Here is a 17,001-nt window from a genome sequence, read left to right on the forward strand (position 1 = left end):
GCTTTTGCCCAATTACTCCGTCCATCAACAGAATGCTCTATTTGCTCACACCAGAAAATGGTACATACTCCAATCCAATATGCCTTGTAGGACCAAAAGAAACTCATGTATAGGCAAACCCTTTTCCCCGGCATGCTACCCAGTATTCCTTGACAACAGTATTAGTTGAACGCGCTCCTCTTAACAGCAAAATGGAAGACAAAACCCTATCCTGCGCGGCCGCGGACATTGCCGGCTTTGCATTCAGATTTTCTGGCTGTGGGGTAGCTGGAACAGCACACATCGATGTGAGTGCATTTCCTAAATGAATTTTTGCCGCGGCCTGATGCTTAAACACAAATTTCTTGATGATTTCACTGAAATGGTCGAGTTCGGACCGAGCGCACCGTCCTGCGATTTGATATATGACTACCTCTGCCAGCTGGGACAAAAAGGCGTCGAATAAGCTAGGTGAAGCTCCACCATCTCGTCCTTGCAGTTGACTACTAGGGATAAAAGTTGATGGTAACTTCGGTAACGAGAGCAGAGCAGCCCAGAAAGCGCAGGACGCGCGCAGTGGGAGAGTGTCTGGGCCCCTGAGTGTAAAAAGCGTAAAATGGAGAACGGTAGAAACGACCAACGGTGCTTCTGACGGATCTCCTCCAGTGAGACTAAAAAAAATGTCGCTGTATTTTGGAAGCAGTCGTGTCAAAAAATCAATGCAACAACTAGACGCTTCTGGATCATATTTTTCTGCATCCTGCGCCATTTGAGACATTAGATGATAAACGTGCAAAATAAGATCGACGACGTCATTGTGGATTTGCGATGGAATGCTAGTTTGCGACGCCAGAAATGCAGATGCTGTTCCCATAACAACGGGAAATCGAGGCGATGCCATACTGACCGCCTTCACAAAGTGAACTGTGACTTGCGGAGGTAGTACAAAGGGCCCTGGCGATTGTTCGGTGTATCCAGCTTTCAGAACGTTGCAAACGCCCTCGATAATGTCACCGTCGGCGCAAAACTCGTTCATGAGCTGCTTAAGAATACTGACTATGCGACTTTGAGGTGCAAGGCCGCACGGGTCCGTACTCCAAAAGTTTGCCTTCTTGACATCACCATTTGTTTCCCCATCAATATCAATAACCAAGTCGTCAGGGGCACGCAGGCCTCTGCCAATACTTGCTGTGCAGCCCATGACTCCAATGCCTTTTGCAAGTCCTACCTCCAACTGCCCATTACGGGCCATTTCACAAGCTGCGCTGGCTTCCTGACAAAGAGGGTCTAGCAGTTTAATTAAATATTCAACCTTTTTCGGGTCAGAATCGAGTGCTTGGATAACTGACGATATTCCTTCTACAACCCTCTCGAGAGCATGGTTACTAGTTGAGGTATGGGTCTGGAGCTGGTAATACTTGTCGAGGAATTCGCCAATGTACGGTATCAAGGAATTCCGGCAGGTGCTACAGAGAATTGCCACTGATTTTGCAGCCGCTTGCTCGCAGCTAGGGGATTCCATTGAAGTGAATAGAAAGTTCAAGACCGGGGGAAGAAGGCCATGGTTCCGTTCAAAATAAACAGTATACCTGGCAATCAGGTCGGAAAGCGTTTGTCGTGGCTTTAGTGGAATGCTTGTGGGGTCGCAGCATATTGTGCGGAAAATTTCTGACTGAAAAAGCGCGTGTAATAAATCGTCAGCGTGCTTGTTTTCTGCAACACTCTCTGCCAGAGATGCTAGGCAAAACATAGCGACCTCGAATCTTGCCCAATCCTGATTGCTTATCGCAGTCGCCGCCCGTTCCTGGATTTGCTGAATGACAGGCACTCCTAGAATCGGATACGTTGCTAGCAGGAAATCACTGAAATCTCTTCGAAAGGCGTTAAACAACTTCACATCATCGTCCTCCCAGTCGCTTAACGTCTCTGCATCAGGGAATATTAGTTTATCGAAACATTCGTCAATGACACGACTGAAATTGGCTTTTGAAATCGAGGTCGGTTCATCAAATGCCCCTTCTATAATCAAATCGTTTACGGCATCAGCAATCTCGGTCCAAAATTCAATAAGAAGGCTGCTTGCCACATCATCTACTGCTGCAAACCCTGGAGCCTGAAATAATTTAAATAATAAGAACAAGAGACGTTCTTCTTTTTCGTCTGAAGGCAGCGTGAAAATTCGCACTTGTTCATCTAAAGAAGTGAATTTGAGGAGTAGTTCCAGGAAACGCATCTGGTCGTCGCCAAAGTCGCCCTTCAGAGTGCAAAGCGCGTGTTGTTGCCCTTCCGGGCCAATTAGGAAGTCAAGAATGTGTGATAAATGCCCCGCGCCGAGTAAAGTTGGTTGGTTAATAAGGAGGTCAAGTATCAAATCCGTTGCCGGACCTGACAGACTGGGCGTAGAAAGAAATCGAACGGCACAAGTTAAGGGGGCATTAACGGCGGAGACGACAGCAGATTTTTCTAGCCGAATGCTTCGCATAGCAAATATCCATGCCTAGTAAAAATTAGTTGACTTCTTGCAGGGAAAGCTGTTACATACGTGGAGAGATTCAATCGCCTGCTGAATAGTGTTTCTCGACTGCTCAGATATCGCGCCATCAACAGGGACCTCTACACTATTCATCGCACGGTGAAATGAATAATTGATGAGGAAAAACGCATCATTCAAGTTTGCGACCAGTCTATCCCGGTGGAAGGCGCTTGGACTGGGTTAGAATACACTCCAGACAGAAAGAAGTGGAGACATACCTTGTAGACGAATAACGCGTGGATTCCTCTGCTAGCATGGTGGAGAAAGACATCACTGCCAAAAGACGGTCATAGTTTAGGGCAGGCAGAACACGATTCTGAAAGCTCTCCTGATCCGACTGCTCCTCTGATAAGTATTTGCCATTTGCTAAAGAGGTAGCGACATGGCGAATACAGTATGTCCATGGAGCTTCGCGTTTGAAAAACATTGCAGTCATACTTGTAATGAATTTCCTCATGACGACAGAGGCCTCGTTCCTGCCAACCATATGTACGAAGCAGTCCACCAATCGAACCAACAAATCGATTACCATTTGTTTATCTAGATTGTGCCTGTATCATATGTTAGATATCTAGCAGGCTAAAATGGAATATTCATAGCCTTGCCAGTCTTGATGTATTTTCATAGTGAGGGTTAGGGCGCCATAGAACCGAATGTCGGCTTCATCGTTTCCCAGAAGACCATCGGCAATGACCCAGCCTGCTGGAGATTTCTGTAGGTCCTGGAGCAGAGCTTGAGCCTTCTGGGCCTGTCCAGCATTTCCAGGCCTGCTTAAAATGAGGGCGAGCTGGTCGAACAGTTAGCAAAAGCAGGGGGCGGAAAATTTTGGGGATGTTCTGCCTGACCTCCGTTGCCTCCTGAATGAGCTTATGAGTTTCCTCCTGGTGCTCCATGTTCGCAGTATAAACAACCAGAATAAACCCTTATTATTGTGCGAAGGAGGGGGTGGCGGTCGGCAAAGTTGAGAAAGATATCAATAATAAGCGGAGGACCGGGCGGGAGACACCCGGCAGATCTGCAGGCTGACAGACCGAGCGCGCACAGACGGTTTCAACGTTAGCACATCAACAGAGCTGATGGCAAGTGTTTGTAGGTGGTAGAGGGCAAGTGGGACAGAGCATCCAAAGGTGAGGGTGGGTGGGCTGGGCTGGGCATCAAACAAATCCACGGCAAAACCGACGGTGCGAGCGTGCGAGATGGACTGCAGCCCGTTAGCAGGAAGGCTCAGCGTACGTCAGGACTCAGCGATCGACCAGGGAGCTCACTGGGAAAAAGACTTAGATAGCTGCAAGCAAATACCATATGCCTCCTCCACTCAGAACACTCCAGGCTCAGCGGATCATCGAGATGGCCCCCGGCCCCGGTTTGTTAGCAAAAACGGTAGCTCCTACAGACAGACAAGAACATGAGCAGCGCGGACATGATGGGGGTCAGACCAGCAGGTGCTGCGATGGCGAGGGTTTGCCTTCGCACAATGACGTTTTTGATCGAAACGGGGATTTGTCGGTCCCGTGATGTTTATCGCCTCCAGCCCGTCGCGATTATTGAACGGCCAGGAGGCGCTGGGCTGCGCGGTGCCTGGATCCAGGCTGGGCTCGAGCTGGCTGAGCCCTGCGCTTGCTGCTGGCGATCCAACGGCTGGCGCCGTCGCCATCCTCCTCGTCCCCCGTCGCGTGCACTCGCGGTTCCACGTCGCGGCGACGAGCTTCCTTGCCTATCCGATCCCACCCCTCCCCCGCCTCCCTGCAAATGTTGCCTTTCTTCCGCTGCTCCCACCGTCAACCAGTGGCCTCCCTCCTCGCCCCATCTCGTGTGCTGAATCGCCTTCCATCCTACCTTCCCAGACACCGTCTTTTTGCTACCGCCGATATGGACCCCGTGGATACTTCACAACGTTTGGAGAGGCTCAGAGAGCTGATGCGAGAGCGTAGCGTGGATGTATACGGTATGGCCTGCTGGAATCCGGACCTTTGCTCCCAGACCATCGCTCTGGTTCTAATGTGTTTGCTGGTGGAATAGTTGTCCCGTCCGAAGACAGCCATCAGTCTGAATACATTGCCCCCTGCGATGGTCGTCGAGGTAAGACCGCCCTGTGTGAAACAAGCAGCCTGGCTCTCTACAACCGAAGCCGCTTGCTCATCTCCTGTCTAGCATTTATTTCGGGGTTCACCGGCTCTGCCGGGTGTGCTATTATCTCTATGAGCAAGGCGGCTCTCTCCACCGACGGCAGATACTTCAATCAGGCCTCGAAACAACTGGATTCCAACTGGTTCTTACTGAAACGCGGCATAGAGAACGTTCCAACGTGGCAAGAATGGTATGTTTAGTTGTAATTAACACACAATTTATTATTAATGAGCTTTCAGGACCGCAGAACAGGCTGAAGGCGGCAAGGTGGTCGGCGTTGACCCTTCGCTGATTACTGCGGGTAAGCCGATGGCTCCAAATGTAACTTGTAGGTACTGCTACTAACTATTACCAGCTGAGGCTCGCAAACTCTCTGATACCATCAAGGTCAGCGGTGGATCTTTGCTTGGTGTTGAAGAAAACCTAGTTGATATCGTTTGGGGTGCAGACCGCCCTGCACGCCCAAATGAGCCGGTCAAGGTGCACCCCTTGGAATTTGCGGGGAAAGCCTTCCAGGATAAGATAAGTGACTTGCGCAAAGAGCTCGTCAAGCGGAAAAAGGCTGGCATTGTTATATGTACGAATTTAGCTCCTCAAGATCGTTGGGCCTGACTGACCGTTGCTGTAGCTACACTCGATGAGATCGCATGGCTCTTCAACTTGCGAGGCGCCGAGTAGGATCGCCCCATCATGCCCCCGCTAACTAACTACTTAACTAGTTAACTAACCAAACCTTGTAGTATTCCCTTCAATCCAGTCTTTTTCTCATATGCTATCGTCACCCAGTCAGCTGCTGATCTTTATGTTAATGCATCTAAAATAGCGCCAGACGTCAAGGAACATCTGTCAGGTTATGTTTCCTTGAAGCCATATGAGTCTATTTTTGATAACGTCAAGTTGTTAAGTCAATCTTTATCGAGTAGGGAAGGCGCTCCGCAAAAATTCTTGCTTCCTGACAAAGCGTCATGGTCCTTGAATCTAGCCCTCGGTGGTGAGGATAAGGTTGAAGAAGCCCGAAGCCCTATCTCAGACGCAAAGGCGATCAAGAACGCTGTCGAATTGGAGGGGATGAGAGCCTGTCATATCCGTGACGGCGCCGCATTGTCGAAATACTTTGCTTGGCTCGAAAACGAACTTGTCAATAAAAAGACTGTTCTTAGTGAAGTCGATGTGTCTGATAAGTTAAAGGAAATCCGCTCTGCAGGAGAGTACTTCGTCGGTCTATCTTTCGACACTATATCTTCCACTGGGGCAAATGCGGCAATTATCCATTACCGAGCGGATAGGGAGAGCTGCCCCAATGTCGATCCAAATGCCATCTATCTTTGCGACTCGGGTGCTCAGTATCTAGATGGAACGACTGATACTACTCGTACCTTTCATTTCGGGGAGCCTACCGAAATGGAGAAGAAAACGTATACCCTCGTTCTAAAGGGCATGATCAGTATCGACACTGCCATATTTCCTAAAGGAGTCACCGGATACGCTATTGATGCTTTCGCACGACAGCACCTATGGCGATATGGCCTGGACTATTTGCACGGCACTGGCCACGGAGTTGGTTCCTATCTTGTAGGTTTCCATTAGATACCCTTCTTACTTCTCTTGTACTTACCTCTCGGTAGAACGTCCATGAAGGCCCAATGGGCATTGGACCGAGGGTTCAATTCGCAGATGTAGCTATCGCTGCAGGACATGTTCTTTCGGATGGTGAGTTCATTGATTTTTGTTCATCTCAATTGCAGGCCTTTAGCTTATGAAACGTCCTAGAGCCTGGCTACTATGAGGATGGTAATTTCGGCATTCGAATTGAAAGTATGGGTTCCCCCGCGCGTAGTGAAACACTTGCTTATTTTTTCTCTAGATATCGTAGTCGCAAAAGAAGTCAAAACTCCACATAAATTCGCGGATAAGCAGTGGCTCGGCTTTGAGCATGTTACCATGACTCCCTTGTGCCAAAAGCTAATTGACACCGCTTTGCTAACGCCTGAGGAGATGAAATGGGTGAACGACTATCACCAGGAAGTTTGGGAGAAGACAAATGAGCTCCTTGCAAATGATGAACTAACAACAGCCTGGCTGAAGCGGGAAACCTCGCCGATGTAATTGAATGTATGTTTATACTTCTTGAGAACCCTCTAAGAGGAGAAATAAGAAAGAGGTAGCTTAAAGCGGCATTGTTACCGGATAACAATGCCATGCAAATATTTACATTGTATGTATGTATGTACACCCGAAGGGGTTACCAATAAAATGATTCGCGAGATATCTACCTCGGTAGGAGACTGGGTTTTCAAAAACAAGCCAGGAATTTTCCACGTAGCGTATTACAGCGATTTAAGTATGCTCTTTAATGCTAATACTGAAAGGGGAGATAATTCTTGAGAGATTACCAAACGGAGCTGTTATGTATATGGAAGACAGTATGGAGTGATAATTCCGTACTAAAGCTTTGTAGTGCCTCCATGTAGGAAATGAATCCTTGCGATGCGTACTCCACATAGAATGATCATCAGTTTCTGCCGTTCTATTCTCAAAGATTCTCGGATTTGAACTAGTACTTAGTTTGTCCTGTTTGCTGATCAGATCCTGATTACATCATCAATCCAGCTGTCGCCAAGACGCCTATGATCTAATGATCTGAAGCGCCTCGAGAGGTCTTGTAGACGAAACGCGCGCTGCTTGAGATTTGGCCGAATTATAGTGCGCGTGCATCTGAGCAATTGAGGTTTCCTTATCAGTGTGGACACACAGTTTCCTCGCAAAGGAGGCTTCGACCACCGCTATTGAGCATGAACGCCCGTAACGGCTTACCCTTCACCGGCTCAAATCCCAACATCGGACCTGATCAGGAATACTCTAGGAAGTTCGGCAATTCTACAATCAATCCCCTGGTCACAAATAATAGCTATGCCCCGAGCAGCCATGAGCGCAGAGCAGGTGGGTATGGTGGGTTTTATGAGACACAGAGGCCAGATGCTCTAGAAAGAGATCGCCGGACACCATCAGCAGCTTCCCGTTCACGCGTGCGGGATGATACACCAACTCGAAATCAATACAATGATAGCGGCCAATATGGAACTGCAAGGAGCGATGGGTCATCTGGTTTTGGTAGAGGCCCACAAGTGGATGGTCAGTCGGAACCTCTTTACTTCTTCGAGCCACCTATTGTTTACACTTCTGGACATTGGCTCACCAAACCTGTCAATTATAGATGTAATTCAAGTCATCCAGCAAGAATGGGAGGTTATGTCGAGCAATGACTGTATTCCAGTTCAAGTTGGGCTCCAGTTGATGGATTCGAGTACTCTCGGCCAAGCACAAAGGGAACCCGACTTTTTACAAATACATAAGGATATGAAAACAACCTTGAAAGCTATCGTCAATGGTGTGTTATGCCTAGAGTTCGTTTATGGACCACATTTTGACGTTGAAATAGAGCACCACCAGGGATTTAGTAGCGCTATCGGGACTTATCATCGAATCCAATCAAGCATTCAAGACTCTCAGGATGGAATACAGTCATTGAAATCTACTCTAGTGGAGGCAAAATCTGGACTATTAACGACAAACCCAGAGCTCCAGGGTCTTGCCACATCGTCACAGAGCTACAATAACTTGTTGCAATTACTGGCCCGGATAGAACATATACAATCCCTTCCCGAAACGTTAGAGGCTCACATTTCCGAAAAGCGGTTTCTTTCAGCCGTGGAGATTCTGAAGGAGGCTCTTGGTGCCTTATCTTGCCCAGAATTTAAAGATATACCTGGACTTGGGGACTTACGGACTTATTTTGCCAACCAAGATACATCTCTCACTGAAATACTGATAGAAGAGCTTCATGATCATCTATACTTGAAATCACCATACTGTCAAGATCGTTGGAAGGCCCCTGTAGAGAATTCAAATAATGGCTCGGCCTCGCCAAGTGGAATCGCGACATGGGATAAACCAGTCTATCGGTTTCTATCCAGTCTTAACGCATCTACCCCCCTAACAGATGATGCATCCAATAACCCAGAAGCAGACACGTTCTCATACATTCATTTGATTATTGAGACCCTTGACAGGATGGGCAATATGGAGATAATGGTTGATCGCATTGAGCAAAGGCTTCCTGTCGAACTATATGCCGTAGTCGATAAAACTAGTTCCGAAGTTGCGGCTCGATATCCAGACCATATACGTGCTATGCAGAAAGACACTCGACATCCGCACAGACCTTTAGACGCTATTGAGGAGCATGGGCATGTACTATCGGAGTTTTTGTGGAACTTGTACTCAAAGTTTGAAGCAATCGCTGAAGGGCACCGTGTTGTCCATGACATTATCACTGGGATTACGGAAAGAGAAGACAACCGAAAAGGGACGCTGGGAAATGGGTTCAAGGAACTCTGGAAGCTGTATCAAAGTGAAGTATGAAAGCCCACCCTTTTTTTGGTGTTGGTGTTAGTTTTAATGCTGATATCCTATTCAGATGCGTTCTTTGTTGCATGATTATTTGGCTACAGATGGGACATCAACATTTCGAACTGGCACGGGTGCAGAGAACGACCAATTCTCCCTCTCGTCAGCCCAGAGAGACAAAACTAAAGCAGGTTACCCCGATAAATATCTCATCTATCATGGCTAACTCTATTGTAGAAACTTTTTAAACTCTCCGAAGTTGACCAGAACTCAACTGACATGAAAGCTGAACAAGCCGATTTAGATGAAATATTGAGATCCTCGGTCCCAGGCCTAGTATCAAAGTCTCGGAAGAAGTTGGCATCTAGTGATCTAAACCGATCACATCAAGAGAGCTCAGGGACGGGACATAAGCTACTCATCAGCCCCAATGTCTTTAACATCAGTTTATTGCTACCCCCGGCTCTTTCTTTCATCCAAAGGCTTGCTAACATCGTCCCTGAAGATTCAGATGTTGACGTGACAAAACTGACTGCATTTCTGGATGACTTTATGACGCACGTTTTTCAGCCTCAGCTTGAAGAAGCTGTGACTGAGTTATGCGCTATTTGCTTTATTGCGACAGACTCATATACTGAAGATCCACAGTGGAACTTACACTCAACCAGACCGATCTTCAAAGTATGCCGGCTCTACTCCTTTTCATACCATATTTGCTAATCTCAGCAGGGTACAATAATATTTACAAATCTTGTCAGGAAGTTCAGTTTGATCTTGGATAGCATTCCACATGACCAGGCCTTCACTCGTCTATTACTAACCCAAATGGTGACATATTACGACAAATGCTATGGGTGGTATAAAGGTAACACTCTTAGGATCTACAGCCCAAACTTCCTCACTAAATTGTCCATACTGTAGCCCTCGTAAGCCGTGTATCTTCTCAGCCTCCTGGAGGCATTCGATTAAAAACCGCTGCCTCTTTTGCAGAGTCCGGAGAGACTCGAGACACTACGCTGCAACTCTGGGAGAGCTCAGGGATTAGCACCCAAGAGCTAATAAACCAGGTAGCTCCCCAAGACTTTCTTTTAGAACTATAAACTGATTCCTTTTTAGGAAATTGATCTCCTAATCAATCGTACCAATGCGACGCCATTAGAGCCATATGATATTATTTCGGACCCAAAAACGGTATTTCAGCTTTCTTTACTATATAACAGCATGGTATGTTTCTATGACCCTCTCGATCTTTTGGGCATCTAATGACTTTGTTATTCAAGCATTGGCTTGCAAGCAGCCTTTCAAAGCTTAGACATATCACCCCTTATAAAGTTGATTCGTCTCGAGGGCACTCCAGACAGCTCTCCAGTACAGCACGGAGATGGACAATTTCAAAAACAAGATCTAACCTTTCTAGTGAACCTCCTCGCCTGCCCTTGACTGAGGAGTCCGTTATTGGGTTTGATACGGCAGTCGAGTCAGTTAAAGGTCTTGCGCTCACAGCACTGTTGACGCTACACATGGATATCCGCTGTGGCGCAATTCATATGGTCAGTCGCAGCCTGAAAGGCAACTCGACCTCTCAACCAGGCGAAATGACAGCACCCCCCAGCCCCACAGGGACCGCAGAATCCGGCTGGATTTACATACTCTCTTCCCAACCCACTTCCGCATCTCCCACCATACTCGAACTCAACAACGACCTCATCTCCTTCGATGCCAGTGTTTCATCTTCCCTTGGCCCCAAAGAGCACCGATTCATCACCTCTGGCCTAGCGAAACTAATTGATCGCGCCCTCATGTCTGCCACCAAATACATCGGCGCAATGAACAGTAATGGAGCCCTCAAACTTCAACTTGATGTCCTTGTCTTACAACAGAACCTAAAGAATATCATAATATCCTCCCCTATGCCTCCCACAACACCCAAATCTCCCCGTCCTGATCGAAAATCTAGTACCAACAGCGTTTATAAAGCGCAGGAAACTGTCGCTCTACCCCGCAGTGCAAAGTTCCTGGACTGGTTCCTTGAAGGACCAGATAAAGCAGTACAGTACGCCAAAGAGGAAAAAGAAGCCTTCAGACGTGGAGATGTTCAAGCCATCGAAGCTGGTAATGGTGAACCTTTCACTTACGATGAGCTTAAAATTCTGGTTGAATTATGCTTTTCTGCTGTTCTAAAAGGGCCAAGAGGTGCAGAGAGCCGAGAGGACTTTCTGGCTGCGAAAAGAGGTAGTGGCGATGCCTTGTTGAGATTGAGCGAAGTAATGTGGAATTCATAGTACCAAGCGGTTTGTAATCTTGATTTATCTTAATACCCTATCATGCTTTGGGTTTCATTTACCAGAATAGCGACAGTCATTTTTAACGCCTTTCATGTTAGTTACCTTCTCCAGACTTTAGATGTGCTCTAATCCTCCCGCTTCTATAAGCAAATATTGGCATCTAATAAGAAATAGAGATCGTAGGGTTATAGTGCTTCTGGCGATTATTTAGCAGCACAATCTTCGAGTTGCCTTAGCTGGCAAAACGTCTGAAGTTACATGTACAAAAGAGAAAACAAGCTAATATTGAAATTTGCGTCCATTTTTGACATGTCCTGTTTTCCTTTAATTTAACAATACGGGTATTGTATCGATGGATGGGGAAAGAAAAATGTGTCGTGTTTAGCTTTCCCAGCTGGCAGTCTGTTCGTGTGGGAAGAAATCAAAGAAAATAAAAAGTACATCCACACCATATTTTCGCCATTGTCAGATAATAACAATGTCAACCCGTTTGAACCCGTCATTATCATTGATTAACGCCACTTAGAAAGAAATCGCAAGGTATGATACTGACAAGGGAAAAAAAGGCATTATGTATCATCGAGGTGCCCATGTTCCTTTGATATCTGCCCATCAAAGGAAAGGTAACCCCGTCCTCGTACGTCCGAAATTCTCCTGAGAAATACAGAGGAACAAAAAAAAGAGGTACATGAATCGAAGCGAATAAAGTGGTGCTGCTGAGAATAAAGGAGGTCATTAAAGCTGGACGTCGTCAACTTCGAACTGAGCAAGGTCCTTGTCGTCGTCGTAGTCAGGAAAGTCCAAGCCGGCTTCACGGCAGCGTTGCAACCATTTCATGGCGATGATACCACGACGGTTCACCTCGGCCTTCGCTTTGTTATTCTGGGAGCTGATCTCGGTAATGGCCTGGGTGGTAGTCATCTGAGTAGTATCCCATCGGTCGACCATGTTCTTGTTTTCCTCCTGTAGTTTTGAAATGTACTGAACAGCACGTTGCAGGATAGATCCCTTTGCCTTTTCGCAGCCAGGGACAAGTTTAGCAAGCTCATTGATGCCTTCGTTAATAGTCTCGCGGCGACGGCGTTCGACTAATCACGCATCAGCAGCAAGATCAAGAGGGGGTACAAGGTTTGATTGAAAAGCACTGACCTTCTTTATGGTTATTTTTTCTCTGAGTATGCCACTCAGGGGACCCAACAGGGGGTTTCGCATGACCGATACTTTGGGCTTCACGGGCAGCATAGACGGCGGCAGCAGTGGAGTTGTGTCCGTGAACGCCGGGCATAGCAACCTGATTAACATCGTCGCCAAACGTCCCCATTCCGTGGCTTAACGCGCTGCTGTCGAAGGCTGAGTCTGGAGCAGAGTACTTAGATTGTGGGTGAGCGAGAGCCGCTTTAGCGGTCATTGCATTATCGTCGGAGACCCCATTTTGACCACCGACATGTTGTAAGAGCTGCTGGTCGATGTGGCTCAATTCAGTGGCGTTATTTAGGCCATGGGTGTCGTATCCTGCAATACACTGCTTAGCATGGGGAGGTTGAGTTGAGTAAAGCCATAGCCAGGCGCAAACTACACACCATGGATGTTGTTACCAGCGACAGCATGCATTCCATTAGTATTAACCATCTGGGGGGAGCGAGCCAGGCGCTGGTTGTCACCGGCATCCAAAGACTCGCGTTTGCGTTTGCTATCGTTTGCAGACATGCCCATTTCTGACATGGCAAGGTTTGCTAATACAAAGCATGGTTAGTACTGCAGAAGAGTAACTGAATGAAGGCATAGGTTTGCAGTAAGGATGCTGATACAAAATGCAGGCCTGATGTGATGGAAAAACAATCACTAACCAAACTGCCTTGCTGCCCTTGGAAACAAGAAGGAGTGATGCAAGTTACCCGACAAAAATTCATCCATGATGAAGAATAAGGGCAATAATGAGAGTAACAGGAAAAGAAGGTAGCCAGGCTAAGTTTGAAAGGGAGGGGTTGATAGAAGAGGAAGAGATGAGCTGAACTGAGGCTAAGTAAACGCGATGTGCCAACGAGTGACTTGAAAACAGAAGTGCACAATAGAAAAAAGGGTTACCTTGAGAATCGAAAGCGGCCAAGGGGACAAAGCAAATCAAAGGGACTTATCAATCGAGGGCACAATGGACTCTTGCGGCCTCGATGAGCAAGTCGACAAGACTCGATGAAAAGGCCATGGTGAGGGATTTGTGAAGGGGAGCAAGGAATCCTCGCGACGGGTCTCGAGGGAAAGCAGAGACAACGAAAAAGAAAGAGATTTCATGGGCTAAGCAGGTTGCCAGCACGATGCCAACGATGCAGGCGATGGCGATGAGATGAAGACATACCTTTTGATGATATATCAGGTGACGAAAAGTCACCTGCTCGCTGCTGACGAGCGGACGTGAGTGGATATAGATCGCGAGCAGCGCAAACAGAGGCGGAGAAACGCGTATACAGGGCTTTGAAACGAGGAGACGATAGAGTAGAAGCTGCAGAACCGGGATCAAGAGACGACTTCACGATTTGCGCAAAACCTGGAGGAGGAGACGCGAAATAAAACCGATAGGCAGCTTTGGCGGGAAAAGAGGAGGGAGGATGCGAGAGGGCGGGCTCACGTGGCGAGGTGGCCGAAAGGCTATGGCCGCCCACAGCCACCTACAGTGCAGCAGCCCGCCGGTCTGCATTCGGCTAGCGTAAGATGCTCCGTGCCAAGAAGGTGATTAGAAGGAATCGAGTGCTTCGCCATCTGCTGAGGCTGTTCGCACCGCGCCTCGCGGGCCGTCAGGAGCACAGCGAAAACAAAGCCTACAATGTAGACCGGTCTCTGAACGCAGTGGCATCATGCTCTGCCCGAAACGACTCCATACCGGCTTGCCCTTCGATCACCAATACGCCGATATCTCGCGTACCCTAGTCATGTGCCCCAGTCTTGTGCTTTGATGGCTTGGCGTTGCTGACAAACCTGGTCACGGGCTCCTTTGAGTGCTTGAGGCACCTACAAACAAAAACACTCGAGGACACAAGAATATGGCTTCCGGCCCTACTTAACCTGCCACACCACGGTTCCGCCGGCCTTCGTTGATGGCGCCTCGGGTGCGAAGCCTTGTAGATCAAGCTCCCCTCAACCGGCTGCTTAAGGTAACTATTATATCACATCGGCCTGCGTGTGGTGACTGTTGATTTGACTTAGCCTATCTTGCATATTGCCTTTGAAGCTAATTCCTCCTGTAACGCTAATTCTTCCTTGTTCAGTGTCCATTTGAGGCTTGATCAGCTCTACCCTAGGATATTATTAGCCTAATAATAACAGGAGAGAGATACAGGGAAGATGTGTGCTTGCCGCTGTTTTTGGGCGGGGAAGACACCGATCTCATATTTTGCTCTGTACGCCAAACCTTGCGGGTGCTGTCTCAGGGCTCATGGCTTCCGTTCTGTCCAATCGATGCAACCCAAGAGGCTGCGCGGGGTGATTTTCACGACAATTCTTCCCCCCATCTTTTGGGAGATTTCTGGGGTTCCTGTTATATCTGGCATATTAAAACTTGCGACTTTTCAGGGGAGGTACAGCAAATGTTGAATGGCATGGCAATATCATCTGCCTTTCAGTGGATACCAGACCCCGTGGCTTCTCTTCCCCAGCAGCTTTGTCATGAGAGAAGAGAGATATGAAGAGTTGCTCGCACTTTGCCATAGGCTAACACAATCCTAACATGTACCTGCAATGTTGCCTGAACCTGTATTCTGGCATTTATACTTTGCTGAACTTTCAAGAAAGCGCTTGCAATATTAACATGAAAACTTGTCTATTCTTTTCCGCCCTATGCAGTCGTCTGGGTATACTGAGCAATCAGCGACCAGCTTTGGCTCAGATTCGGTACTACTACTACATTAGTGGGCGCGTGACACAGGCATCTAGTGTTCCCAGAAGACTTACTTTTCGAGGGCTGAAAATCTTGCTGATCAGAAAGATAGTGGACAAGAATATTTCACATCATCCATCTTTATCAGGAGGTTAAAGGAGTCATCTATAGATATCCTGATGATGGCAACAGAGAATAAATGCGAAGGAGCTTAAAAATCACACAAAGTCGTGGGTTTTGTTTGCTTTGGCGTTTACTATCTCGGCACTGGTCACATGGGATCATGGGACCCGAGTATTCTCTCTGGGAAGTCCCAGACATTAGTGAATACCTGGCGGGCTGATGCCCCTAAAATGCCAGATATCTTTTTCTTTTCTGCAGATGTGAAGAAGTGTGAGGTTGTTTTGAAGGTCTAAGAATATATTGATACCCTAATTATAGGGTGAACGATTTAGATGTATACAGATGTGTTTCACCCAATTATTCCCTTTTTTATTGAGAAGCTGATAACAGGAAGATAGAGATCCTCAGTTTATTGTTCTGGGTTTCTGATGACTCTGAAGACTGCCTTGGGGGGTTTATCTGTATCTACAAAACAAAGACCTTCCTCTGCCCGCCCGAGCCACCCCCAGAGCACAATTTCAGTATCGAAATACCTTCCTCCTTCCTTTGCTTTTTCATCCCCATGGGTGTCTGCTTTTGCTACTCTTCGAATGCCGATCACACAGCTTGTCCCTGCGTATCTTGCCGTATCTTTACCCTCTAAGCCTGCTTCTTCTCCAGTGCGATTTGCAATAATCACAATAATATCCTCGCCGTCCCAGTCATCCTTTGTGAATAGCGGCCAGAACCGCTGGATCCAGTACTGAAAGGTATCAGTATCGGGTACCCCGGCCCGGCTGAATAGCTCCTCAGCGGGTAGCAAGGTAAGCCAGGCCATAGAAAGAATAACAATCTTCGCTCCGCTGTCCAGTACATGTGTGGCAAACTCGTAAGCTGAATACGGAGCAATGAATTTGTAAGGATTTATGTCCATGCATATGCCAACCGCAGCAGGAATATATTCCCTCTGGGAACTCCCTTGGGTAGATCCTGGAAGAAAAAGGAATCCTTTCCCATTCTCTCCTTCCAACGCCCAGGAGTTATCTGTATAGTAAAGGAACCTCTTTTGATAGTTAAGTAAAACGTTGCCTGAATCATCAACGATAAGTAAGGAATTGAATCGCTTTGCACCTTCTTGGATATAATCTTGATTTTCTACATGGGCCGATTGTGTGGTACATATCTCAGGGTATCCAACGCAAACCACACAGCCCAGATGACGTGCTGTCGAACGAGCCCAGGCTGAAGATCGACCAGCAGCTGTTGGTTCGAGATATGGGCTGATAGTCCTTAGGGAAGAGAAATTATAACCTTTGCAGGGATATTGTTATTATCAAAACTCGAAATATGCATTGTCAAAGCTCACCACTAAATATCATCTCAGGCAAAACTAAAAGGTCAAGTCCCTCTATTATACGACCACTGGCTTCGTCTAGGATGACATCGGCACGTTTGATATTGCCTTCTACATCGCCTAGGGTTGGAGAAAATTGCAACGTAGCCACCTTCATCTTCACGAATATCCCTCCCTATCGAAAAGTGACTGGAAAGAAATAGTTGGCTGAGAGAAGTCTGTGCTCTATAGCGTTCACACCATTCGTGTGGGTATTGCTACCCTAGGCGGCATGTAGAGTCTCGGCTTTGAGCGAGTTGAAACTAAAATTCAGTAACAGATAGCACCACACAATAGAAAGCCTTGA

At 47.3% G+C, this 17,001-nt stretch overlaps 5 protein-coding genes across 5 annotated transcripts; 2 read left to right on the top strand and 3 right to left on the bottom strand.

Annotated features, from left to right (window-relative positions):
- Positions 1–103: 103 nt before the first annotated feature.
- On the bottom strand, positions 104–3,405 carry PDR6 (member of the karyopherin-beta; the record flags this gene model as incomplete). Its single annotated transcript, XM_049250115.1, has 5 exons — positions 104–2,476; positions 2,522–2,681; positions 2,731–3,063; positions 3,163–3,299; positions 3,358–3,405. The coding sequence occupies 5 exons, from the start codon at positions 3,403–3,405 to the stop codon at positions 104–106; spliced, it is 3,051 nt and encodes a 1,016-aa protein (XP_049111275.1).
- Positions 3,406–4,381: 976 nt separating this feature from the next.
- Positions 4,382–6,745, top strand: LOZ57_001023 (uncharacterized protein; the record flags this gene model as incomplete). The annotated part of the gene is made up of 10 exons (XM_049250116.1): positions 4,382–4,457; positions 4,532–4,591; positions 4,664–4,829; positions 4,879–4,940; positions 4,995–5,216; positions 5,268–5,313; positions 5,380–6,211; positions 6,265–6,349; positions 6,410–6,454; positions 6,504–6,745. 10 exons carry the CDS (start codon positions 4,382–4,384, stop codon positions 6,743–6,745), a joined length of 1,836 nt encoding a protein of 611 aa, XP_049111276.1.
- Positions 6,746–7,431: 686 nt separating this feature from the next.
- On the top strand, positions 7,432–11,328 carry SEC8 (exocyst subunit; the record flags this gene model as incomplete). The annotated part of the gene is made up of 8 exons (XM_049250117.1): positions 7,432–7,771; positions 7,854–8,027; positions 8,079–9,055; positions 9,284–9,727; positions 9,776–9,911; positions 9,968–10,113; positions 10,163–10,270; positions 10,327–11,328. 8 exons carry the CDS (start codon positions 7,432–7,434, stop codon positions 11,326–11,328), a joined length of 3,327 nt encoding a protein of 1,108 aa, XP_049111277.1.
- A 738-nt stretch (positions 11,329–12,066) lies between these two features.
- On the bottom strand, positions 12,067–13,245 carry CBF1 (basic helix-loop-helix protein; the record flags this gene model as incomplete). Its single annotated transcript, XM_049250118.1, has 4 exons — positions 12,067–12,419; positions 12,481–12,843; positions 12,912–13,064; positions 13,179–13,245. 4 exons carry the CDS (start codon positions 13,243–13,245, stop codon positions 12,067–12,069), a joined length of 936 nt encoding a protein of 311 aa, XP_049111278.1.
- A 2,486-nt stretch (positions 13,246–15,731) lies between these two features.
- On the bottom strand, positions 15,732–16,812 carry LOZ57_001026 (uncharacterized protein; the record flags this gene model as incomplete). The annotated part of the gene is made up of 2 exons (XM_049250119.1): positions 15,732–16,612; positions 16,668–16,812. The coding sequence occupies 2 exons, from the start codon at positions 16,810–16,812 to the stop codon at positions 15,732–15,734; spliced, it is 1,026 nt and encodes a 341-aa protein (XP_049111279.1).
- Positions 16,813–17,001: the final 189 nt, after the last annotated feature.

This window comes from Ophidiomyces ophidiicola (genome assembly GCF_022830035.1).
Source record: "Ophidiomyces ophidiicola strain CBS 122913 chromosome Unknown scaffold_2, whole genome shotgun sequence".
Lineage (NCBI taxonomy): Eukaryota > Fungi > Ascomycota > Eurotiomycetes > Onygenales > Onygenaceae > Ophidiomyces > Ophidiomyces ophidiicola.